We start from the raw sequence: 24,957 nt of genomic DNA on the forward strand, positions 1-24,957 counted from the left end.
GGTGAAGTGAGCCCTGTCGTCCCCTCCAACAGCACTAGAGTGGTATAAGAGGACGCGGTGAAGTGAGCCCTGTCATCCCCTCCAACAGCACTAGAGTGGTATAAGAGGACGCGGTGAAGTGAGCCCTGTCGTCCCCTCCAACAGCACTAGGCTCGTTTGAGGGGACACAGTAAAATGAGCCCTGTCGTCCCCTCCAACAGCACTAGGCTCGTTTGAGGGGACACAGTAAAGTGAGCCCTGTCGTCCCCTCCAACAGCACTAGAGTGGTATAAGAGGACGCGGTGAAGTGAGCCCTGTCGTCCCCTCCAACAGCACTAGAGTGGTATAAGAGGACGCGGTGAAGTGAGCCCTGTCGTCCCCTCCAACAGCACTAGGCTCGTTTGAGGGGACACAGTAAAGTGAGCCCTGTCGTCCCCTCCAACAGCACTAGGCTCGTTTGAGGGGACACAGTAAAGTGAGCCCTGTCGTCCCCTCCAACAGCACTAGGCTCGTTTGAGGGGACACAGTAAAATGAGCCCTGTAGTCCCCTCCAACAGCACTAGAGTGGTATAAAAGGACACAGTAAAGTGAGCCCTAACGTCCCCTCCAACAGCACTAGTGGTTTTGGTCCAATGAGGAAATGTGGAAGTGACATTTTAGGAGCGAGCACGGATGTAAAAATGGTCCCTATAAAACAGTAGCTTCTTCCATGGCGTTGGCCCATCTGCAAAAAGAAAAAAGAGGATGTACAGGATGTAAATGTAGCCATCTGGACACTATTTTTGTTTTTAAACCACAGATTTCGACTCTCATCTATGTACAGTCTTATAGTGGATGGGACCAACGCTCTCTTGAAATGTTCCTGCCTGCTGTGAGAGGAGCCTGTGACTGCGACTCCTCTGGAATGTCCTTGTGTCACGCAGAGGGTGTTTGATGTTTCTCAGGACGGCCTGCATCAGGGCCCTCGTCCTCCTCTCTACATGCAGTCTGCTAAGCTGTTTCAATTTAGTTCAGTCTTTGTTCACGCTTTATTAAGGCCGATCAAGGTTAAAATAAAGTGCATGAGATGTTGTTTAAATGTCAGTGTTACACGTTGTCTCTCACCTCTGTGCAGTGAAGTTGTCCTCAGCTTTGAACGTGTAGAAAAGTGTGTTTTTGTGGTACAGCTGAAACACAGTGGACTCATCGTCGTCCTGAAATTTGTCTGGCTGTTTGACCGTGAAGCCCAGCAGAGGTAAACTCTCCGACGCCACCTTCTCCTGAGGAGAACATCACACATTTAGAAATGTCAATGATTACGGTAGATAAATCACAGTTTAAAATCTAAACAGGTCCAGACCAAACTGACTGAGGGTTCATCTGAATTTGAGTGGTTCTTCCATTAAGTGATATTATTTTACCTGAAATGATCATAAAAACACTTTAAAATGAGGTTGAAAAGCACTTTTTTAGTTCCCTGATTTGATTTTAGTTGACTGATTTGACATTTCTAGATCCCTGAAACTGAACTGATTTACGAGTGTTTTAGGGCACGGCTACATCCACAGCTGTAGAAGTTGTGTTTTAAATTAAACAGATGAATATAATTAGCTTTTGGACTTAAAGACGCTTTACATCACAGTCTAACTCGCTGGTGGTAAACTATTTTTTTCATTTTGAGCACACATTTTTGTTTTGTTTTTTATTACAAAATTATATATAATATAATAAAGGAACAATCTATAATAATAGGAACACTGACATAAAAGAAACATACATTAAATAAAATAAATCACATATATAAGTATTAATAATGATGAATGAAGGTAATGTGAATGGAATTGAGGAGTTTGAGCCATTTCACACTTAAAATGAAAAGGTATTTATTGTTGGGAATATGGAATTAACTGAGAATTAAGTCTTTATAGGTACAGATTATTATCATGGCATTTTTTATTAGTTGTAGATTGGCTATTCAATGTAATGATTCATTATGATGAAACACGGTTTATATTTAATCTTTTTCGCTCTGTGGATATGAAATAAGATTAAACAAATGAATAAAGTTGGTGGTCTCTGACACAGTAACGTCCACATTATGAATAAAGTCTATAGGCCACACATGACCCCAGACTTTAACTCATATAACTGCAGTCGTTTGTTATCTGGTCTAAGGGGAGGTGTGGCCCCCTCACCTCTCGAGCTCTGTAGGTGTAAAGCACCTTGTCTTTGAGCAGAAACCACAGTCGTTTCCAGTTCCTCTTGGTTTTACTGCGCTGCAAAGTGCCACTGAGCGCGCCCTGCTCACACACCATCACCTGAGCACAACATGAAGGAGAGAAGTGAATATTAAAGTACATCGTATTTCACAACCTAACGATGCTTTATCACATGCCTTAAAATAATACATTTCCCATAAAATGTTTACTTAAACTGCATATAATGAGAATAATTTTACATCAGTCAAGTTTGTGCAGAAAAGCAGAAAAGGAACCTTTAAGAATAATATTCCACTGTGTCATCAATATACATTTCAAATGTGTTTAAATTCATTTGATTAGTATTAACATTAATTTATAATTCTATTAACTTTTTTTAGCTTGTGATGTTACCTAACATAATCTTAAGTAAACTTTAAACCAAAATGACTGAAAAAAGTGAACATAATATGAAACCTTGCATTAAAGTAATACAAATAATGATTGAAAACAAATCTTTTTTGACATTTTGATTTTATAATGCCACTGTCTTAGTTATAAGATATGATCAAAATATGATTATTTTTACATTATTTGTTGCAACTCTAGTAATAACTATTGAGTAAATTAGATGATTTATAGTGAAATATTTAGATAATTTTGTAAACTATGTTAAATAACCTGTCATATGCACCTTCATTTTGAAGTATTTATTATTTTAATATTTTTGTGTCAGTATTGTTTAATTGGATGACCAAACTATAATCAAATTGACAGATAATCTTCCTGAGTGAAACAAAAAACAGTTTCTATAATATTACAATTGAAATATCACTTAAAAACAACAATATATGACTCTAAAGTTCAGGTGAAGCCTCCATGAGCGTTGATGTTTTCCAGTAGAAGACTTTCTGACCCTTTGCTTCAGTGAACGTGTGTGAACGTGTGTGAACGTCAGTGAACGTGTGTGAACGTGTGTGAACGTCTGTGAACGTCTGTGAACGTCTGTGAACGTCTGTGAACGTCTGTGAACGTGTATGAACGTGTGTGAACGTCAGTGAACGTGTGTGAACGTCTGTGAACGTCAGTGAACGTCTGTGAACGTCAGTGAACGTGTGTGAACGTCTGTGAACGTCAGTGAACGTGTGTGAACGTGTGTGAACATGTGTGAACGTCAGTGAACGTCAGTGAACGTCTGTGAACGTCTGTGAACGTGTGTGAACGTCTGTGAACGTGTGTGAACGTCTGTGAACGTCTGTGAACGTGTATGAACGTGTGTGAACGTGTGTGAACGTCTGTGAACGTCTGTGAACGTCTGTGAACGTCTGTGAACGTGTATGAACGTGTGTGAACGTGTGTGAACGTGTGTGAACGTCTGTGAACGTGTGTGAACGTCTGTGAACGTCTGTGAACGTGTATGAACGTGTGTGAACGTCTGTGAACGTCTGTGAACGTGTGTGAACGTGTATGAACGTGTGTGAACGTGTGTGAACGTCTGTGAACGTCAGTGAACGTGTGTGAACGTGTATGAACGTGTGTGAACGTGTGTGAACGTCTGTGAACGTCTGTGAACGTGTGTGAACGTGTGTGAACGTGTGTGAACGTCTGTGAACGTGTGTGAACGTGTGTGAACGTCTGTGAACGTGTGTGAACGTGTGTGAACGTCAGTGAACATGTGTGAACGTCTGTGAACGTCTGTGAACGTCTGTGAACGTCTGTGAACGTGTGTGAACGTCTGTGAACGTGTGTGAACGTCTGTGAACGTCTGTGAACGTCTGTGAACGTCAGTGAACGTCTGTGAACGTCTGTGAACGTGTGTGAACGTCTGTGAACGTGTGTGAACATGTGTGAACGTCAGTGAACGTCTGTGAACGTCTGTGAACGTCTGTGAACGTCTGTGAACGTCTGTGAACGTGTGTGAACATGTGTGAACGTCAGTGAACGTCTGTGAACGTCTGTGAACGTCTGTGAACGTCTGTGAACGTCAGTGAACGTGTGTGAACGTGTGTGAACATGTGTGAACGTCAGTGAACGTCAGTGAACGTCTGTGAACGTCTGTGAACGAGTGTGAACGTGTATGAACGTGTGTGAACGTCTGTGAACGTGTGTGAACGTCTGTGAACGTGTGTGAACGTCTGTGAACGTGTGTGAACGTGTGTGAACGTCTGTGAACGTGTGTGAACGTGTGTGAACGTGTGTGAACGTCAGTGAACATGTGTGAACGTCTGTGAACGTCTGTGAACGTCAGTGAACGTCTGTGAACGTCAGTGAACGTGTGTGAACGTGTGTGAACATGTGTGAACGTCAGTGAACGTCAGTGAACGTCTGTGAACGTGTGTGAACGTGTGTGAACGTCTGTGAACGTCAGTGAACGTCTGTGAACGTGTGTGAACGTCTGTGAACGTCTGTGAATGTGTGTGAAAGTGAGTGTGTGAACGTCAGTGAATGTCAGGGAACGTCGTGAACCTCAGTGAACGGCAGTGAACGTGTGTGAACGTCAGTGAACGTGAGTGAACGTGAGTGAACGTCTGTGAACGTCTGTGAACGTGTGTGAAAGTCTGTGAATGTGTGTGAACCTCAGGGAACGTGTGTGAACGTCTGTGAACGTCTGTGAACGTCTGTGAACGTGTATGAACGTGTGTGAACGTCTGTGAACGTGTGTGAACGTGTGTGAACGTGTGTGAACGTCTGTGAACGTCTGTGAACGTCTGTGAACGTGTATGAACGTGTGTGAACGTCTGTGAACGTGTGTGAACGTCTGTGAACGTGTGTGAACGTCTGTGAACGTGTGTGAACGTGTGTGAACGTGTGTGAACGTGTGTGAACGTGTGTGAACGTCTGTGAACGTCTGTGAACGTGTGTGAAAGTCTGTGAATGTGTGTGAACGTCAGTGAATGTCAGGGAACGTCGGTGAACGTGTGTGAATGTCAGTGAACGTCAGTGAACGTGTGTGAAGGTCAGTGAACGTAAGTGAACATGTGTGAACGTCAGTGAACGTCAGTGAATGTCAGTGAAAGTGTTTGAACGTGAGTGAACGTGAGTGAACGTGTGTGAACGTCTGTGAACGTCTGTGAACGTCTGTGAACGTGTGTGAACGTCTGTGAACGTGTGTGAAGGTGTGTGCACGTGTGTGAACGTGTGTGAACGTCAGTGAACGTCAGTGAACGTCTGTGAACGTCTGTGAACGTGTGTGAACGTCTGTGAACGTCTGTGAATGTGTGTGAAAGTGAGTGTGTGAACCTCAGTGAACGGCAGTGAACGTGTGTGAACGTCAGTGAACGTGTGTGAACGTCAGTGAACGTGTGTGAACGTCAGTGAACGTGAGTGAACGTCAGTGAACGTGAGTGAACGTCTGTGAACGTCTGTGAACGTGTGTGAACGTCTGTGAACGTCTGTGAACGTGTGTGAACGTCTGTGAACGTGTGTGAACGTCTGTGAACGTGTGTGAACGTCTGTGAATGTGTGTGAACGTCTGTGAATGTGTGTGAACGTGTGTGAACGTCTGTGAACGTCTGTGAACGTCTATGAACGTCAGTGAAAGTGTTTGAACATGAGTGAACGTGAGTGAACGTGAGTGAACGTGAGTGAACGTCTGTGAGCGTCATTGAACGTCAGTGAACGTCTGTGAACGTCTGTGAACGTGTGTGAACGTGTGTGAACGTGTGTGAACGTGTGTGAACGTGTGTGAACGTCAGTGAACATCAGTGAACGTGTGTGAACGTCAGTGAACCTCAGTGAACGTCAGTGAACGTCAGTGAACATCAGTGAACATGTGTGAACGTCAGTGAACGTGTGTGAACGTGTGTGAACGTCAGTGAACGTCAGTGAACGTCAGTGAACGTCAGTGAACATCAGTGAACATGTGTGAACGTCAGTGAACGTCAGTGAACGTCAGTGAACGTGTGTGAACGTCAGTGAACGTCAGTGAACATGTGTGAACGTCAGTGAACGTCAGTGAACATGTGTGAACGTCAGTGAACGTCAGTGAACGTGTGTGAACGTCAGTGAACGTCAGTGAACGTGTGTGAACGTCAGTGAACGTGTGTGAACGTCAGTGAACGTCAGTGAACATGTGTGAACGTCAGTGAACGTCAGTGAACGTGTGTGAACGTCAGTGAACGTCAGTGAACGTGTGTGAACGTCAGTGAACGTCAGTGAACGTGTGTGAACGTCAGTGAACGTCAGTGAACGTGTGTGAACGTGTGTGAACGTCAGTGAACGTCAGTGAACGTGTGTGAACGTCAGTGAACGTCAGTGAACGTCAGTGAACGTGTGTGAACGTCAGTGAACGTCAGTGAACGTGTGTGAACGTGTGTGAACGTCAGTGAACGTCAGTGAACGTCAGTGAACATGTGTGAACGTCAGTGAACGTCAGTGAACGTGTGTGAACGTCAGTGAACGTGTGTGAACGTGTGTGAACGTCAGTGAACGTCAGTGAACATGTGTGAACGTCAGTGAACGTCAGTGAACGTGTGTGAACGTCAGTGAACGTCAGTGAACGTGTGTGAACGTCAGTGAACGTCAGTGAACGTGTGTGAACGTCAGTGAACGTCAGTGAACGTGTGTGAACGTCAGTGAACGTCAGTGAACGTGTGTGAACGTCAGTGAACGTCAGTGAACGTCAGTGAACGTCTGTGAACGTCAGTGAACGTGTGTGAACGTGTGTGAACGTCTGTGAACGTCTGTGAACGTGTGTGAACGTGTGTGAACGTGTGTGAACGTGTGTGAACGTCAATGAACGTCAGTGAACGTCTGTGAACGTCTGTGAACGTGTGTGATCGTGTGTGAACGTGTGTGAACGTCAGTGAACATCAGTGAACGTGTGTGAACGTGTGTGAACGTGTGTGAACGTGTTTGAACGTCAGTGAACCTGTGTGAACGTGTGTGAACGTGTGTGAACGTGTGTGAACGTGTGTGAACGTCAGTGAACGTCAGTGAACGTCTGTGAACGTCTGTGAACGTGTGTGAACGTCTGTGAACGTGTGTGAACGTCTGTGAACGTCTGTGAATGTCAGGGAACGTCGGTGAACCTCAGTGAACGTCAGTGAACGTGTGTGAACGTCTGTGAACGTGTGTGAACGTCAGTGAACGTCTGTGAACGTGTGTGAACGTGTGTGAACGTCTGTGAACGTCTGTGAACGTGTGTGAACGTCTGTGAACGTCTGTGAACGTGTGTGAACGTCTGTGAACGTCAGTGAACATGTGTGAACATGTGTGAACGTCAGTGAACGTGTGTGAACGTGTGTGAACGTCAGTGAACGTGAGTGAACGTGAGTGAACGTCAGTGAACGTCAGTGAACGTCTGTGAACGTCTGTGAACGTGTGTGAACGTCTGTGAATTGTGTGAACGTGTGTGAACGTCAGTGAACGTGTGTGAACGTCTGTGAACGTGTGCGAACGTCAGTGTGTGAACGTCAGTGAATGTCAGGGAACGTCGTTGAACCTCAGTGAACGGCAGTGAACGTTTGTGAACGTGTGTGAACATCAGTGAACGTGTGTGAACATCAGTGAACGTGTGTGAACGTGTGTGAACATCAGTGAACGTCAGTGAACGTGTGTGAATGTCAGTGAACGTGAGTGAACGTGTGTGAACGTCAGTGAACGTGTGTGAACGTGTGTGAACGTCAGTGAACGTGTGTGAACGTGTGTGAACGTGTGTGAACGTGTGTGAACGTCAGTGAACGTCAGTGAACGTCAGTGAACGTGTGTGAACGTCAGTGAACGTGTGTGAACGTGTGTGAACGTCAGTGAACATCAGTGAACGTGTGTGAACGTCAGTGAACGTCAGTGAACATCAGTGAACATGTGTGAACGTCAGTGAACGTGTGTGAACGTGTGTGAACGTCAGTGAACGTCAGTGAACGTCAGTGAACGTCAGTGAACATCAGTGAACATGTGTGAACGTCAGTGAACGTCAGTGAACGTGTGTGAACGTCAGTGAACATCAGTGAACGTGTGTGAACGTGTGTGAACGTCAGTGAACGTCAGTGAACGTGTGTGAACGTCAGTGAACGTCAGTGAACATCAGTGAACATGTGTGAACGTCAGTGAACGTGTGTGAACGTGTGTGAACGTCAGTGAACGTCAGTGAACGTCAGTGAACGTCAGTGAACATCAGTGAACATGTGTGAACGTCAGTGAACGTCAGTGAACGTGTGTGAACGTCAGTGAACATCAGTGAACGTGTGTGAACGTGTGTGAACGTCAGTGAACGTCAGTGAACATGTGTGAACGTCAGTGAACGTCAGTGAACGTGTGTGAACGTCAGTGAACGTCAGTGAACGTGTGTGAACGTCAGTGAACGTCAGTGAACGTGTGTGAACGTCAGTGAACGTCAGTGAACGTGTGTGAACGTGTGTGAACGTCAGTGAACGTCAGTGAACATGTGTGAACGTCAGTGAACGTCAGTGAACGTCAGTGAACGTCAGTGAACGTGTGTGAACGTCAGTGAACGTCAGTGAACGTGTGTGAACGTGTGTGAACGTCAGTGAACGTCAGTGAACATGTGTGAACGTGTGTGAACGTCAGTGAACGTCAGTGAACATGTGTGAACGTCAGTGAACGTCAGTGAACGTGTGTGAACGTCAGTGAACGTCAGTGAACGTGTGTGAACGTCAGTGAACGTCAGTGAACGTGTGTGAACGTCAGTGAACGTGTGTGAACGTCAGTGAACGTCAGTGAACGTGTGTGAACGTCAGTGAACGTCAGTGAACGTGTGTGAACGTCAGTGAACGTGTGTGAACGTCAGTGAACGTCAGTGAACGTCAGTGAACGTCTGTGAACGGCAGTGAACGTGTGTGAACGTGTGTGAACATGTGTGAACGTCAGTGAACGTCAGTGAACGTCAGTGAACGTGTGTGAACGTCAGTGAACGTCAGTGAACGTGTGTGAACGTGTGTGAACGTCAGTGAACGTCAGTGAACATGTGTGAACGTGTGTGAACGTCAGTGAACGTCAGTGAACATGTGTGAACGTCAGTGAACGTCAGTGAACGTGTGTGAACGTCAGTGAACGTCAGTGAACGTGTGTGAACGTCAGTGAACGTCAGTGAACGTGTGTGAACGTCAGTGAACGTCAGTGAACGTGTGTGAACGTCAGTGAACGTCAGTGAACGTGTGTGAACGTCAGTGAACGTCAGTGAACGTCAGTGAACGTGTGTGAACGTCAGTGAACGTGTGTGAACGTCAGTGAACGTCAGTGAACGTCAGTGAACGTGTGTGAACGTCAGTGAACGTGTGTGAACGTCAGTGAACGTCAGTGAACGTGTGTGAACGTCAGTGAACGTCAGTGAACGTGTGTGAACGTCAGTGAACGTCAGTGAACGTGTGTGAACGTCAGTGAACATGTGCTCTGACCTGGTTGAAGGACAACATTCCTCTCCGATGTCTCCACAGATGTTTGGGTGCATGAATGTTCTGGAACACTGCAGACAGAGGACGGCTGGAGCGAGACGGACGAGGATTGTCTGCTGCTGGAGCCGAGTCTTCACCTGAGATCAGATTCACATTAATGCGAGACAGACAACAGCTGCTCTGGAGAGAGAACAGTTGACTATTGATCACAGCTCAGACCAGAACGTTTTGTCATTGAGCAAAACACTTATGTTTTAAAGGGCACATTTAAAGTCAAATTATCTTTAACCCATGTTATAACATTGTTGTATTTAGCGTCACTTTATAAAGTCCTCTCCCCTCTGAGCCTCAGAAAACAAAGGAACTGTATGTAAGATTATGATTTCAACTTCCATAAACTTGGCCTTGACCTATCTGTGTCTCCAGATACATGATAAACATGTTCAAATCAAATATAGCTTTGCCAATAACTATTTTAATGCTAATTTACTCCTAATTTTAAAAAACATTGGACATGATGTCCACATCGTTAATGTTGTAATTTGGTGTTTCGTTCTGAAGCCAGTTCTCCAATCAGAAAGCAGAATGAGCCTCATGTGGGTTTCCAGTTCCTACACCAAATCCAGTACAAAACCTAAGCCCAGCGCCAGCATCAGCCTGTGAAACACGTGTGTGTCTCTTCTTCTATGATTTATTTACTATAGCATGTTTTTGTATTGATTTCATGTCTCTTCTCTCACCTCTCCTCCTCAGCTCGCTGGAGCAGTGGTCGCACACTTTGGCCATTCGATACCTCATGTACTTCAGAGGAAATCTGCTTTTGGAGCAGTTTCTGCACACAACCTGAAACATGATATTATTACATTATTGATCATACTCTCGCAGACCTGTCACAATAATACTGTATCAACTGATCGGTCAATAAATCACATGCTACTATATTTTGGGGGGCTCAATATCCATTTTGTGTATGTTTTCTTTGCACTAGTGGGATTTATTTATTTATCTATTTGAGTTCAGTTAAACAGATACATTTTACAAACAGATAAGAAATGTACAAAGCTCCAAAGGAGTGAGCAGAAGTACAAATACTTATGAGCGTTTACCCCATATTTCCATTTGTTGATCACAGAGAAACCATAACACAACCTCAGTGATTGCAATAACTATCTATTTTTTGTTCACATTTGTTATCTTTATGGTAAAGATTTGAGCTGCGGAGGGTTGAATGAGTAATTCCAAAGACTCATAATATATACTAAATAACTACTACATGTTTCATTCTGCTATTTATTTATTACAGCTCATGTTTTTAATAATGTACATTTAGAAAAGGATTGATTTGGATTATCCTGAGTTAATGTGTCAGAGGCATGAAGCAGGTTGATATTATTGCTTGTATTTAATGTTCTGTATCAACACTGTTTATCGTACTCCCAAATGTGTAATTTGGCATTTTAGGGGCCTTACCCTCCCGCAGCTGTGGCAGTGCTGGCGCGGACACGTCAGGCTGAAGTCTGACGTGCAGCTCATGCACATCGTCGCCTCCGACAGTGGGACAAACGTGGGCGCTTTCTCTCCTAAAGACGACCACAGAGGCTCCCTGGACTGAAACAATAAACACACTGTTAACATAAAAATATACATGGAGACACAGGGATATTTTGTTCTCTACAGAGGACATTAAACAAGCTAAATCAAGTACGATCCCCAGAGGCAAATATTACACATATTTTCAAATTTGTTTTTTCACTTTTTTACTGTGCACCACCATTTCCCTGTGTTATACTGAAAATATACTGTGAATTAACCTGGTAAACAATTAAAATGAGCAATAAAACCATTGTTCAGAACCAGGTTTAGGCATTATATGCATTTAGGGCTGTTGTTACCACTGAGCTAAATAACTGTGGCCTCTAATTTGCAAATTGTAACTTCAGCATTGCAATAAAAGAAGACACATTTACTTTGAAGAACATTCAGTTACTCACGTCAGAGCGACTGTTTGGAGCTGAAACTCGAGTGTGTTCACTGACTGTGTGGCTCAGAGTAAAAAACCACTCCTCCCTTTCAATGAATGAACTGGAAAAATGAAATATAAACATGACTACAATATAGATAAATGTGTTACAACAAGAGATACTGGAGTGTAAATGCAGTAACAGACTTAAGCTCATACCTGGCCGACAGAGTGATGGAGAGATCCTCTGACTCGATCCTCAGAGCGTTTTGGACAGTATCAACGATGGGTTTACTCACCTGAAAAGAAGAATAAAATGCTTTGGATTAAGGTTGATGTACATATTAATTAGCATTAGTCTTTGTTTATAGAGATAGACAATTACTAGCAATTGTAGATGTCGTATAATACCTAATAAAGGTTTATAAGCCATTAACAAAATACATTTATTCTAATAAACCATGTAGATAGTTTGTAAGATGATTAATATGATGCTTATTTAACTATTTTCGATTCCTTATGAGTGCTTATAAACCAATAACTATGCATTATAAAATGTTTACTAAGGAAGCTTAATCTAAAGTGTTCCAGAGAATAAGACTTAGTGTTATCAATATATGAAATTTTCTGGTTTATAACAGGAATTACTCGAAGAAAGGCTAAAGTTTCAGGGTTGAAGACATTTGCAGAATCTGAGACCGACCTTGAGTCCAGTGAGAGGAATCGTATTTTTTAGTCTGTATTTTCCATCTTGTTGGGGAAACGTGTAAAGGAGAACGTCATTCATCTGAAAAGGCAGAAATAAAATACAATGTTCAAAATAAAATGTTTATGTGACATTTCCACTACTGTAAACAAAACTGAAACTTTTCATACGACCATAAAAGCAAAAGATATTTGAGAACATATTTAAGTTCATTGGGTTTCTTGGGTTTTCCTGCCACTTTTTACTTCTTGAAAAATCATAACACTAGTCAATTCCATTGTTGTTCCACTAGAGGGCACTGTGTCTTAACAACAGAATACACACGCGACCTGGCTTACTTTTAATGGAGGTTTTATCCATGGAGCTATTAAACATCAAAGGGAAAAGCACATTTTTTCTGCGCCAGTCCACACAAAACAAAAACCAGCACAAAGTTCAACGTCTTGTCCGTCAGCATACATATAAAAGATCAATAATTTTTTTCATGTTTCAAAGAAATCTTGATATTAATATGACAACAAATAATAAGGTTCAACGTTTGTGCATCAGAAGTTTGGTACTCTCCATCTGAAATTATAACATTATATATATATTTCTTGTAAATTCTAGTTCTTCATGTCCATATACGTGTATATAAGTGAGTTGAAATAATATGTGTCTATAAAGTTTTTTGTGAAGCTGTTTGTCTGACCTCCATGTGCTTTGTGTGAGAAAGAGGAACAGGAAGAGTGTTCAGAAACATCCTGCAGGAAAACCCCACCGAGTGGACGAGGCGCAGAATAAACCCAAAATGTCTGACTCAATCTGAGAAGGGATGAATGGTTCTTCAATGGGAGCCACATTTATAGGATGTGTAAATGTTCTTAAGACTTTCCCCTCCATCTAAATTGAGGCTTTTAGGACAGAGCTTTGAAGCTGACTGACCCAAACTTTGGTTTGGATGAACTGAAAAAAAAATCTAAAAATATTTTACCAAAAACAGGTGACGAGGCTGTCGGCTTTTCCGGCTGACTTTCATTAAAGTGCCCTCTTTTATGAACACCTGCCAAAAGAAGAAGAGTTCATTGGGTGCAGAACAGAGACAGAAAGGAAGGTTGTTTTGGTTCGTACCCGTCCCGGCTGCAGTAGATCCCTCTGACCTCTGACGCTGTAGTCGATATTCACCAGACGCAACAAGTTTTCCTGAGACCCAACAAATGAAATCAGCCAATAATCTAGAAACATTTGGGAGAAGTATTCCTGATTTTCACACATGTGAACCTGAACCACCAGTGGCCAAGTTTGGAGCCGCAGTGGCTCAGGGCAGATCTTTTTCTGCAGATCTGAAAGAGCGGCCGCTGGTGAACATTGACCCAGCTCAGGATTATAGTTATAGCTCTTTGAATATAAAGGTGCTTTAAACTTAAACTCAATCAAAAATGAGCTGCTAAACTGGGCAGAGGCTGGAAGACTGTAGTGGTGAGAAATCTAGTTTGTACAAAAATGGACAAGGAACATTAAAGAATACAAATAACACTCCACATATAAAGTTTATTATCAAAACAGTTGATTCAGGCCACAATCATATCTCGTGGGAGGAAATGGTGCTTTTGCCTTGCATTAAGAAGTTACATTGAACATGTACAAATCTAATGCATCATAACTAAAACTTACCCCATTGTTCAAGCTGTCATTGGCCTGGTCTGCGATGTCGGACACTGTGGTCACAGCAGCTGAATGAACAAGAAATGGCGTGAGTTAGAAGCTTGTGTTGTAACTAATTAAAGTCAGAACACAGGAAACACACTCATGGGCTCTGTATGGCTCCCTTATCAGACATAAGACAGAGATAGTGCAGGTGTCCCCTAATGCATTAAACATTAGTGTGCACGCAAGAGCAGAAATGACTGCTGTGAGAACCGGGGCAGAGCTAAATCGCCTGTTCCATGATCGCTGCTTTGTGTCAAATGAGTGCAAATAAATTCAGCACAAATGCAAAACAACAAACAGTGGATTCTATGAGTCTGCAGGGATTTTGTTTAGTGACTGTGTCCAGCAGTGAGGAACGACTGGAGGCTGTAGAGGAGCGTTACGGAGAGGACAGAAAAACTCAAACTTTGGACCCAGGCCAACAGTTATATTCTTAATGTTTTGTCTCGTAACATTAAAGCAAAATTAAATAAATAAGCATTTTTCACTGTCAATACTGATCAGATTTTGTGGATAAGTGAGATATATTGCTACAGAAATATACCACAATACATGTTCAAATTGTATCAGTCTTCAAACATGCTCCTGAGTTTATTTAGTTTGGCATCTCATGTTTTAGAACAAAAAAAAAAAGTTTATAAAAACTAAACATCGTTGCTCTGCTGTTTCCCACAGTACTAACTGAGTTTTGATGCCATCTACTGGCTGCAGAGGGAATTACACAGGATAATAATAAACAACTGGAAGTCTTTCTCTGAGATGCTAGTTAGCCATGATTCCTGGAGCCACGTCACAGATGGAGAAGTGCCTAATATGGTCAACACAACACAACTGGCTTAGGACAGCAGCTACGTACCCTGCGTGTCTCCATATTCCTGCGAGTCGGGGGACAGGTTGTTGAGGTAATCTGAAAGCAAAAGCACAGTGCGGTTAAACGGTGCAAGACAAGCTGTTTGAAGAGAGTAAATGTACGTTTGTGTCCGACTCACCGGTGAGGAGCATTCTGTACTGAGCCACGCGAACAATCACCTGCAGCAGCCGGTGTTTCAGAGACGACTTTTCAGAAATCTGATCAGATGAAATATTGTTGTTACTATGACAACCTTAACTGTTCGAATTATTTCCTCATCATTTATCTGTCAGGGCGATGTTGACAAAACTGAATATCTCGTCATAAATGTGCAAAGACGTGCTTGTAAATGTCTTCACTGAGGTTTAAATATTGCACAAAATGTGAAAAAACATTAAATTAACCACAAAGGGGAGATATATCCCGTTATACATGTGTTTGTGAGATTCCACTGATTTCTGTTTCTTTTCTTATGTATTTTTTAATCGTTTTAAATAAAGACGATAAACTCGATATTCTAATTTTGCCCATTTCCACAACAACTGCAACGTATGTACCACTTCTACTTAAATATTTAATGAGATGGTACATCTAGATTCAAACTGTATCACCCACATTTTGGAAACAGCCACTATAATCAAGTTTCTATGTCAAGTCTGCACTTAAAACTGAACTCAGGACAAAGGTTCTTGCATTAGTAAGACGTGCTTGTCCCACATTACAGAGCGCTCTTTCTCCTCCGAGCTCCATAAAAACCAACAAGAAATACAATCTGCTCCGTCCATAACGACCTTAATGGAGCCAAAGTGTCACTGCGCGTCCCACTGTCCGCCTGCGTTATTACAGCGGGCTGAAATGAACCGCGGACATGTGTGAAATTTGTCCATTTAGTAAAACCACAAGAGAAAAACACAATGAAAATGTACGTGTGGAGACAGCTGGACAATGCTCTTTACAGCTGGTCATTTTGTTTTGTAAAAGCCAGAGCAAATGGACAACAGATTGGGTTTATGTAACATTACAACATTAAAATGTAGTTGCAGGACAGCTAAGACAGCTAGGACAGCTATGTTTTGATCAGGTTTATGGCTGATATCTTTGTAGAATCAGGACCTTTCCGTACAAAACAAAAGCTGGCACAAAGTTAAACATCAGTTCTGTCAAGGTTTTTCATCATAGTGGCAAAACATGGAGATAATATCTGATGGTGTGATGATAATACGGTTATTATAGTGAATTTGAAGAACAATGCTTGACAAATTTGTCAACCAAATTACTGCAGCTCAAATATTACTACTAAACATAAAAGGGCAGTACTCAAAATATCAATGTTGTGTGAGTTAAACAATTGTGAGTTAAACAACTTGTGACTGCTGCATCAAGTCTGAACCTGCTGAGGAGCGCAAATAGTGAATATTCTGATATTAAGAACAGAGTGAACATGAAATTCCAATGCATTTTGTTTTTCTACATAATCAATGCATCATTTTAACACTAGTTTTAAAGGATATTCACGTATCAGAACACAAGTTCCGTGTATTGTATTGTGAGGCGGCAATACCCAGTACCAATACCCTTTAAAATACAATTCAGAAAATTATTCATATACATTTAAAGAATGTATATGAATGATCTTCATGTTTCTTTAAAGAACTTGAATTTCACACCGCATTAATATTCACATGCACTGACTTCAGTCACGTGCACAGCTTTAAAACGGCTTTATTCAGACGGTGAATCAGAGCGCTGCTTTCGGATCTTACTTCCACTTTGACAAGTCGCAAAATGTGTAATTATTAAATGCAGACAGCACGCAGCGATTTCATATTTGACACAAAGTCCTGCTTCTACAAGAGGGAAAAAACACTAACACCTTTACAAAAGAAATAAAAGTCAAGTATTCCAGCTTGAATATGTTTGTGTCCCAAAAAACACACCACATAATAGAATACTTTATAATACAGTTTATAATAACTACACTATTATTATGAACAAATACTTGAGAACAAATAGTTTATTAAGAATAATTTAGACCTTGTATAACTACTTATTTAACATTAATTCTGATCCAATCATTCATTCACATTTGTTCATTACAAATTAAGTACATGTGTTATTACTGATAATTCATGTGTAGTTATCGCATAGTTATATGTGTGTCATCAAATAAATTCAAGACAATAGAAAACAATCTCAAACAGGTATAGAATTATCACAGTATTTCAAACGTTGAAACGTCTTATTTAATTCAGGCTAATTATAACTTCAAAAACAACTTTATTATACTAGTGTTTTGGGATCAAGTCATAATGATATTGTTTATTGGTCTCTAAAGTGCTTCAAGTAAAGCTTGAAAAGAACATGACGTCCACCAGTTCATGATTAACAGGTGAAGACTTGAACCAGGGACTGTCTAGTTCAGGGGTAAATGCTATAACATTTACACACAAATCGACAAAAAAGTTTAAACAGAAAAACTAGAGGTGGGCTATACAATATAGCTATGAATGCTGCTTGGAAGACGTGCAAAATGTGAATATTGAGTGTCGTTTATAGAAATAAATGCAACAAAAAGAGTTGATTAAAATATAAGGGGAAAAAATATGTCGGAAATCATCTATAAAGAAGAGAGGATGATTTTTATGCACTTTTGTGATCGACTATAGTGTCAGAAAACCTTTGACAACTATATTAACTAATAATAAAAAGGAATGAAATGATTAATTTTACATTTTTGTGTTTTATGGCAAAAGACAAATCTAAAGAACAAATCAAGGGCGTTTCCTCCTTCACACATTGTACATTCTTGCAAGCTTTACCATAAGAAAGTCATCTACATCCTGGCATCGGTAACATATTCAATTCATGCATGTTACATATGACTTATGTATGTGCGGCTGCAGGCCTGAGAAGGGATTTTACATTCCATTTTCTCTGCATATGTAATACACAAGTTAGAGAAGTTTAATGAGATCGACCACTAGAGGTGAGGGATATTATATTGATATTAAAAGTTATCTGTTATCTGATTTATATAGGCCATGTAAATTGTGTGTGTAATTGTCAATACAAACCTATATCCCTCAGGTACAATACATATTTATATAACTTTTTAAGTACTGTCTGAACCCAACACAAAATCCAGACTCAATCAGACTAAAGGATAATCATGACTATAAGGTAACAAACCCCAACATTAAAGCAGAGGACAGAAGTCGATTAAGAAGTCTATTAGAATAACTTGACATATTCAATCAAGTAAAAGTGAAGTCCCACCTCAAACTGCTGCACGACGGCGCTGAGCCCCGGTGACGTCCTGCAGCTTTCCTCCAGCAGAGCCACGCTGCGGTCGTAATGTCCGATAAAGGTGGTGAACACCAAGAACTCAGGCTTCCTCGACAAGAAAATGTCTGCTATTCTCTGATTGTCACTCCTGCACAAACACATATCACTTATTTAGTTTACATTTGGTCAGAATATTGATGATGCTGGAGGCAAATGTAAATGATGAGTTTCACAAAGGCATTCGTCATATTTTGCAGTTTTAAAAGTGCAGATTCCAGATGGAAACTTGAACTAGAGATTATTTAGTTCAAGGGGAAATGCAGTATCCACTGATCCACTCAGTCAACAATAGATCAAATAAAGATCTAGGAAAAGCAAAAGCAAAAGCATTTACTATGGTTATATACTGCATGTTCTTTACAGGAAAACACTTTCTTTTTAATACAAAATACATAAATATCTAGATAAAATGTAAAATAAATAATAATTTATAAAATAAAACAAATGTATAAAAACAAGAGCACTGGCACTGTGGATAGTCTTTAACAAGTACTTTGAATTCATTAAAAGACATAGAATTATTTGTTCCATAAACCGGGAGAAAAGTTTAATGAAACGAATATATGAAGAACTGAGATGTTTCTTATGTAGGGCTGGGCAATATGGCAAAAAGAAAAAGAAAAATTAAATCTTATTTTGTCTTTTTAAAAACACCAGCCCAATCTTCAAATACACTTAAAACATATTTTATTTTTCTTGTTTACTTGTTTCGTCCTGGTTTGGTTTTGGTTTAGTCCTGGTTTGGTTCTGGTTTAGTCCTAGTTTGGTTCTGTTTTAGTCCTTCATTCTGGGATGATTCTAGTCCAGTCCTCAGCACTGGATTGAGCAATGTTGGTAAAGCCTTTAGTGAAGTATTTTTCACATACATTCAGCAGCAGTTGTGATATTCTCATCATTGACAGTGTCTGTCTCACCACAGTCTGACGCGTCCCTCCAGCTCAGACAGAATCCTGCGGTGAAGGCTGTAAATGTCCGGTAACTCGATCAGAATCTCCTTGAGTCTCTCCTCCTCCACGACGGGCTTTCCTTCCCCGTCCATCACCGCCAGCGCCGCCTCACGGAAATCCTGACGCAAAGGGACAGTCAATCACCTTAAAGGAGCGTGCTGTACTTATTATTGAGCCATAAGATACTGTAAGTAGCTCGTCGATTTACGTCATTTTTGTTCATTGAAAAATCCAAATTTTGATGCAAAACGGCTTAATATTAGAAACAGAACCATTGACTTCCTGTTCAATACTCTTTATGGTCACGTTTTACTGTAACAAATAGCAAATGTATTTATTGTTTTTATTTGAGAAAAGCGGGTACATGACATTTCAGAACTCAACATTTGTCACTCAGAGTCTTATGTATTTCAATAACGATATTAAGACAATATAATAAGAAATTGTGTTAAAAAAATGTCTTTAAACATATAAGTTGAGGTTTAATCATTAGACAAACGTGAAATGGGTGTAAAATAACCCTCAAAAGTGGGGAAATATCACTTAATACCTTTATTTTACAGTTTAAATTTTTATTTTTAATCAGCTGTTTTGTGCCATTTTAAATGACACATTACACTCACATCCAGAACGCTGCTGCTCGGGTCCTGACTAGAACCAGGAAGTATGATCACATTAGTCCTGTTCTCAGGTCTCTGCACTGGCTCCTGTGGCTCAGAGAAGAGACTTTAAAGCAGCTCTGCTTGTGTACAAGTCTCTCCATGGCCTAGCACCAAAGTACATCTCTGACATGTTAGTGCCATAAGAACCATCTCAGACTCTGAGGACCTCAGGGACCGGCCTCCTGCTGGTGCCCAGAGTCAGGACTAAACATGGACCGGCCTCCTGCTGGTGCCCAGAGTCAGGACAAAACATGGGGAATCTGCGTTTCAGTTTTATGCAGCTAAAATCTGGAACAGTCTTCCTAAAGATGTGAGACAGGCTTCTACTCTGACAATGTTCAAATCTAAGCTAAAATCAGTTTTGTTTAGCTGTGCATATGACTGAAAGGATTTTTCCTTGCACTCTTCTCTTTTATTTCTTAAGCTGTTTTGTGATTTAATTAATTCATAACTGGCAGACAGACTATTCTGTGACCTATTTTTGACATTTTAAACACTAAAATACTTGTCTGGGACTATTTTGAGGTAGTACCCTGCACCTTTAAATTTTATCCTAAAAATAGCACCTTTAAATGTATTACTATTTAAACACGATTAAAATTTACCATGTAAATACTTCTGCTGGACACAATAGCCCATTGTGCCGGTGTCCAAGCGCAGCAGCAGAGCAGGTGCCTGGGGAGTGGGTTAGAACACCAGGAAGAGCCTGGCACACCTACCCACTGACCAATAGCCAGTTTTAATACTGAAAGCTTTGGTCGAGTTTTGTCTGGGACAATTCGAAAGCTAAATCTAGGGAGGGGACTGGGTCCGTCGTTAAAGATACAAAGCTCCACACATAAGGTGGAGGCGTCGATAAGAGAGTTGTCGTAAAAGATACATACGCACAGACGTATGCAGTTTGCAGATAGCGCTCTGATATGGGAAAGAATCAATCTAAAAGTGATGTGTCCATCCCGGAGACACCCGTCATGCTGGCAATGTCAAATAAATATGGGAAAGTGTCTGGAATGCTATGTATGTGGTCTGTTATTTCTTTGTGATTTTAATGCATTTTTCCTGTTGTGTGAAAAGTGCTCTATAAATAAACTTGCCTTGCCTTGCACTCAACAGTCAAACTTTGCATATCTTCGAAACAACATTCACAATATCATCTAAATGAAGATATTTTGGCCACCTCTAGTCACAGCTGAGTACTGGATGTGGGTGGGGCAAGGTGAAAACAGGATTTTTCTGAGCCCTCGAGCCAGGACAAACAGGATTAACTCAAAATCAATGTCAAGTTTATTATGGTTGTTATTATTATGGTTATTATGGTTCAACCCTGGCCTTATCCAGGTTTAGTTCTGGGTTTAGTCCTTGTTTAGCACTAATTTTAAAATGGTGTTTGAACGCAGCCTTAGTTTAGTCCTGGACCTGCTTTAGACACTTAAACTGCATAGTCCTGGTTTAGAACTGGTGTAGTCTTTGTTTAGTCTGGATTTAGTCTTGTTTCAAACACAATTTATCACTGTTTTAGTCTAAGTGCGAAGATACAAATTACTAAACACAACAAGGCAATTGGTAACCTCAAGAATAGAAACTAAAAAAGAAAGTGTGACGTTATTTCTAATACAATGGTTATTTCTCAGTTACTAATGCACAGAGATATATAGAAAATACAACAAATTGCCTCCCAAAGTTATCATTAGCATTTTTTTTGCCGTATGTACATTAGTCTGAGATGAAAACACTCTTGATCAAAGTAAAACGACTTACGAAACACCAGGGTAGTTTTATCCTAAATGAAAAGTGTGGCAAAATGATAATAAATACAAATTCACACAGGCTACTATTACCTACTATTATTCGAAGTTTAATGATAGTTTTGATAATGAAGTTACATTGAAAGGCCATTTTGAAGACTTACATCGTTAAGAAGCTTGAGGACTTTGACGTGTCTGCGGGAATATTAAAGGAAATAATAATTAGTCACACCCAGAATAAAGTCTCTCATATTATTCTAATTGAACAGTCAAATAATGTTTCTCACTGTCTCTCTGTGTCCAGCAGCTCTTTGGCCACATAAAAGGCTCTGGAGTGACCGTCAGGCTGCAAACAACATACAGACAACAACACTTTGACAATCACCCCGATCTGTACGTGTTATTTATTATTATTTTCATAATGCAAACGTTAATTTTATGTACTCTCGCTTTTTTCCACTTTCCTCTCCAAGTTTTTACATGTTATTGTACATATCTGTTGTGAAGCGCACCTGTCTCTCATGGGCGCTGTCGGCGTCGCAGCCTTCCTCCTCTGAAGTGCGTCCCTGCTCTTCGTCGGTCGCAGGAGACGCAGCCACAGAGCACACGTTGTACGCCTCTGTGTAGGCACTGACACACACAAACACACAAACACACAAACACACAGCAAAACATGAGGACACAAAAGGCACGAAGCGAGACGTCCTTATGCTGTATCATTTCAGCGCCATCTGGGTCAAACCGAGTCAACGTTTTTCACAATGATCTCCACGCGCTTCTATTTTCATTATTCCTCCACTGTTCATGTCCAAACCATCTTAACTTTGACAAAAAAATCAATTATTTAGGTGGTCAAATTGTTTTAGTTATTTCTTATTTGCCCTCTGTCTTTCTCTCTTTTCATTATACTGTAGCTCTCGTATTAAAAATCTCATATTTTACAACACCACACATTTAAATTCTATCAATATCAGCCACACGTTGTTTGTTGATTTCACTTAATGTAAAAAAAAGTCTGTAAATCTCTAAGTCAAAGTGGTGTTTATTAATGTCAAAAGTGTTGCCTTTTATGTTGTGTAATGTGTCAAATATTAATCAAAATTAGATGAAGTAACTCTTGCGGTGTAAAAAAAGTGCACATATTTGGGACATATAATAATAATAATAATATAATCTGAAAACTGTGTAGAACAGGTTTATATTTTTGACTGAAAATTCAAAAATTGCCTCATTTTTTAGAGTTAAAACTTTAATGAATCAAATGACAAATGAACAAATCCTTCTGTTCATTTTATTAAGAACTTGTTAAGTCCAAGATTGTAAAGTTTGGTGTGAAAGCGACACCAACATTTCAGTTCTGCTCCAGGCTGCACTTGCTTTCATTAAGACTTTTACTTTGAAAAACCCCCTGGCTCGACCTCTCAGACACACACGACCCCACCAGAATCCGATAAAGGGGTCCGTGCAGCATCATCCAATACTCAAAGACCTCATAATGGTCTCCTCCTGCACCAAATGAAAACGCTAATCGCTGCATCGCTGTGGGAAGCGAGGGAATAATTAAAAAAAAGTTTAGGGCTTCAACGGCATGTTTTGCAAAGTCCCACTGAGACGGGAATGGGCCCCATATAAGAAGAACATATGGGCCCAAGTCAGTGCTCCGCGGGTCATTTAGCGCGCACTCTCTCATGTATGCAAAACGAGACGCCTCGAGACAAACACGCGCGCAGATTTCTATATTATTACAGCGTTTTATATGTTCTATAGTATTACAGTGTTATATCACGGCCGCCAACACGCTCTTTGGAGGCGGAAAACCAAGGGCAAAAGGAAGACATTTAGAGACTTAATTTAGCTTCACGTTTGGGGAAATGTTTGTTCTGTAGAAAGCTGCCAGAACGACACGTGTAAAGCCAGGGTTTTGGTTCTGGTTTGATCTTGGTTTGGTTCAGAATTTGTCCTGATTTAGGGTCCGTTCACACTACATCCACTGAACCTGGACTAGACCACGATTAAACCAGGGTTAGAACCAGACCAAACCAAGTCTACTAAGATTTTCATATGCAGTTCCTGGTTTGGTTCTGGTTTGGTCTTGGTTCAGTTTAGTCCTGATGTAAACTTGGTTTGGTCCAGTTCTTAGTTCACACTTTATTATTTGATCCTAAATTGACCCCATTCTAGAGGGCTCAATTCTAGACCAGGTTTAATCCTGATTTAGTCCTAACTTTGATGTGTTGAAAGTGCAAATGTGAACGAACTCCTTCGTTCACATTTGAACTGGTTTGGTCCCTGTCTTTCCCTGGTTCAGTCTTGGTTTAGTCCTGTCTTAGTCTTGGTTTCTTGTTTTAATCATGGTTTAGTCCTGTTTTAGTCTTGGTTTAGTCCTGTTATAGTCTTGGTTTAGTCCTGTTTTAGTCTTGCTTTAGTCCTGTTTTAATCTTTGTTTAGTCCTGTTATAGTCTTGGTTTAGTCCTGTTTTAGTCTTGCTTTAGTCCTGTTTTAATCTTTGTTTAGTCCTGTTATAGTCTTGGTTTAGTCCTGTTTTAGTCTTGCTTTAGTCCTGTTTTAATCTTTGTTTAGTCCTGTTATAGTCTTGGTTTAGTCCTGTTTTAGTCTTGCTTTAGTCCTGTTTTAATCTTTATTTAGTCCTGTTATAGTCTTGGTTTAGTCCTGTTTTAGTCTTGCTTTAGTCCTGTTTTAATCTTTATTTAGTCCTGTTATAGTCTTGGTTTAGTCCTGTTTTAGTCTTGCTTTAGTCCTGTTTTAATCTTTATTTAGTCCTGTTATAGTCTTGGTTTAGTCCTGTTTCAGTCTTGCTTTAGTCCTGTTTTAATCTTTGTTTAGTCATGTTATAGTCTTGGTTTAGTGCTAGGTTTAATCCAAATTAAGTTCCAGTCTGATTTTCATTCATTGGCCTTTATTTAACCAGGAGAGGCTCGTATGCAGGCACGGGGAGAACATGCACACCAAAAGGCCCCGCGGGATCGGGAATCGAATCCACCATGAAGGCTAAATAGATGCATTTAGTCTCACTTGCAAACTGGGACTAAACTGAGTCCTAGTCCTTGTTTAGTTCTGGTTAAGCGCTGGTTTAGTTTGATGTCAAAGACGATATGTAAATGAAGGACAGACCAGAGATTTAGTGAATTCATTTAGCTTCACATTTATTGGTGAGACTTTTTTGCAGCAATAACACGGTCCCTTTAGGCTACGACAAATCATTATTATTATATTATTATTAAGAGAATGAATCAAAAAATGTGTCTCTGCGAGCGACAACTGTTAGTTATAGTTTTGTGTAATATCAACAATAAATTGATTGATTGATTGAACAGAATATGTTCCTTTAAATGTCGTTATATACGTGGGAAATTGCCCAAAAAGTTTAGATTATATAGGTTCATATTGTTTATATGAGACATATTTATGTTTTTGTAAAGGTTAGTCCTTTTTAGAACTGTAAGTGTGTTATTCTATATTTTAGACCTGGTTCAGCTTTAGTTTAGATCAGGTTTAGATCTGGTGTGGAAACAGACCCTGATTAA

At 40.6% G+C, this 24,957-nt stretch overlaps 1 protein-coding gene across 2 annotated transcripts in view; it reads right to left on the reverse strand.

The window, feature by feature from the left end:
• Window positions 1-496: 496 nt before the first annotated feature.
• fgd5b (FYVE, RhoGEF and PH domain containing 5b) overlaps window positions 497-24,957 on the reverse strand; it is a 32,642-nt gene continuing 8,181 nt past the window's right edge. The window contains exons 3-21 of one of the 2 annotated variants that reach the window (XM_072452719.1): window positions 21,925-22,042; window positions 21,700-21,758; window positions 21,577-21,607; window positions 18,973-19,124; window positions 17,990-18,146; window positions 14,853-14,931; window positions 14,720-14,770; window positions 13,828-13,886; window positions 13,285-13,356; window positions 13,148-13,216; window positions 12,172-12,255; window positions 11,688-11,767; window positions 11,500-11,590; window positions 10,979-11,116; window positions 10,249-10,351; window positions 9,512-9,645; window positions 2,181-2,276; window positions 1,084-1,238; window positions 497-703 (exon numbers count right to left, since the gene is read on the reverse strand). In XM_072452719.1, the coding sequence (XP_072308820.1) occupies window positions 667-703; window positions 1,084-1,238; window positions 2,181-2,276; window positions 9,512-9,645; window positions 10,249-10,351; window positions 10,979-11,116; window positions 11,500-11,590; window positions 11,688-11,767; window positions 12,172-12,255; window positions 13,148-13,216; window positions 13,285-13,356; window positions 13,828-13,886; window positions 14,720-14,770; window positions 14,853-14,931; window positions 17,990-18,146; window positions 18,973-19,124; window positions 21,577-21,607; window positions 21,700-21,758; window positions 21,925-22,042 (1,765 nt within the window). In that variant the 3' untranslated portion in view covers window positions 497-666. Of the gene's footprint in view, window positions 704-1,083; window positions 1,239-2,153; window positions 2,277-9,511; window positions 9,646-10,248; window positions 10,352-10,978; window positions 11,117-11,499; window positions 11,591-11,687; window positions 11,768-12,171; window positions 12,256-13,147; window positions 13,217-13,284; window positions 13,357-13,827; window positions 13,887-14,719; window positions 14,771-14,852; window positions 14,932-17,989; window positions 18,147-18,972; window positions 19,125-21,576; window positions 21,608-21,699; window positions 21,759-21,924; window positions 22,043-24,957 lie in introns of both variants that reach the window. The other variant, XM_072452718.1, reaches the window with a different exon arrangement.

The sequence above is a fragment of the Eucyclogobius newberryi genome, unplaced genomic scaffold, assembly GCF_026437365.1.
Source record: "Eucyclogobius newberryi isolate DKJ021-1_F unplaced genomic scaffold, fEucNew1.0.hap1 SCAF_19, whole genome shotgun sequence".
NCBI classification, from domain to species: domain Eukaryota; kingdom Metazoa; phylum Chordata; class Actinopteri; order Gobiiformes; family Gobiidae; genus Eucyclogobius; species Eucyclogobius newberryi.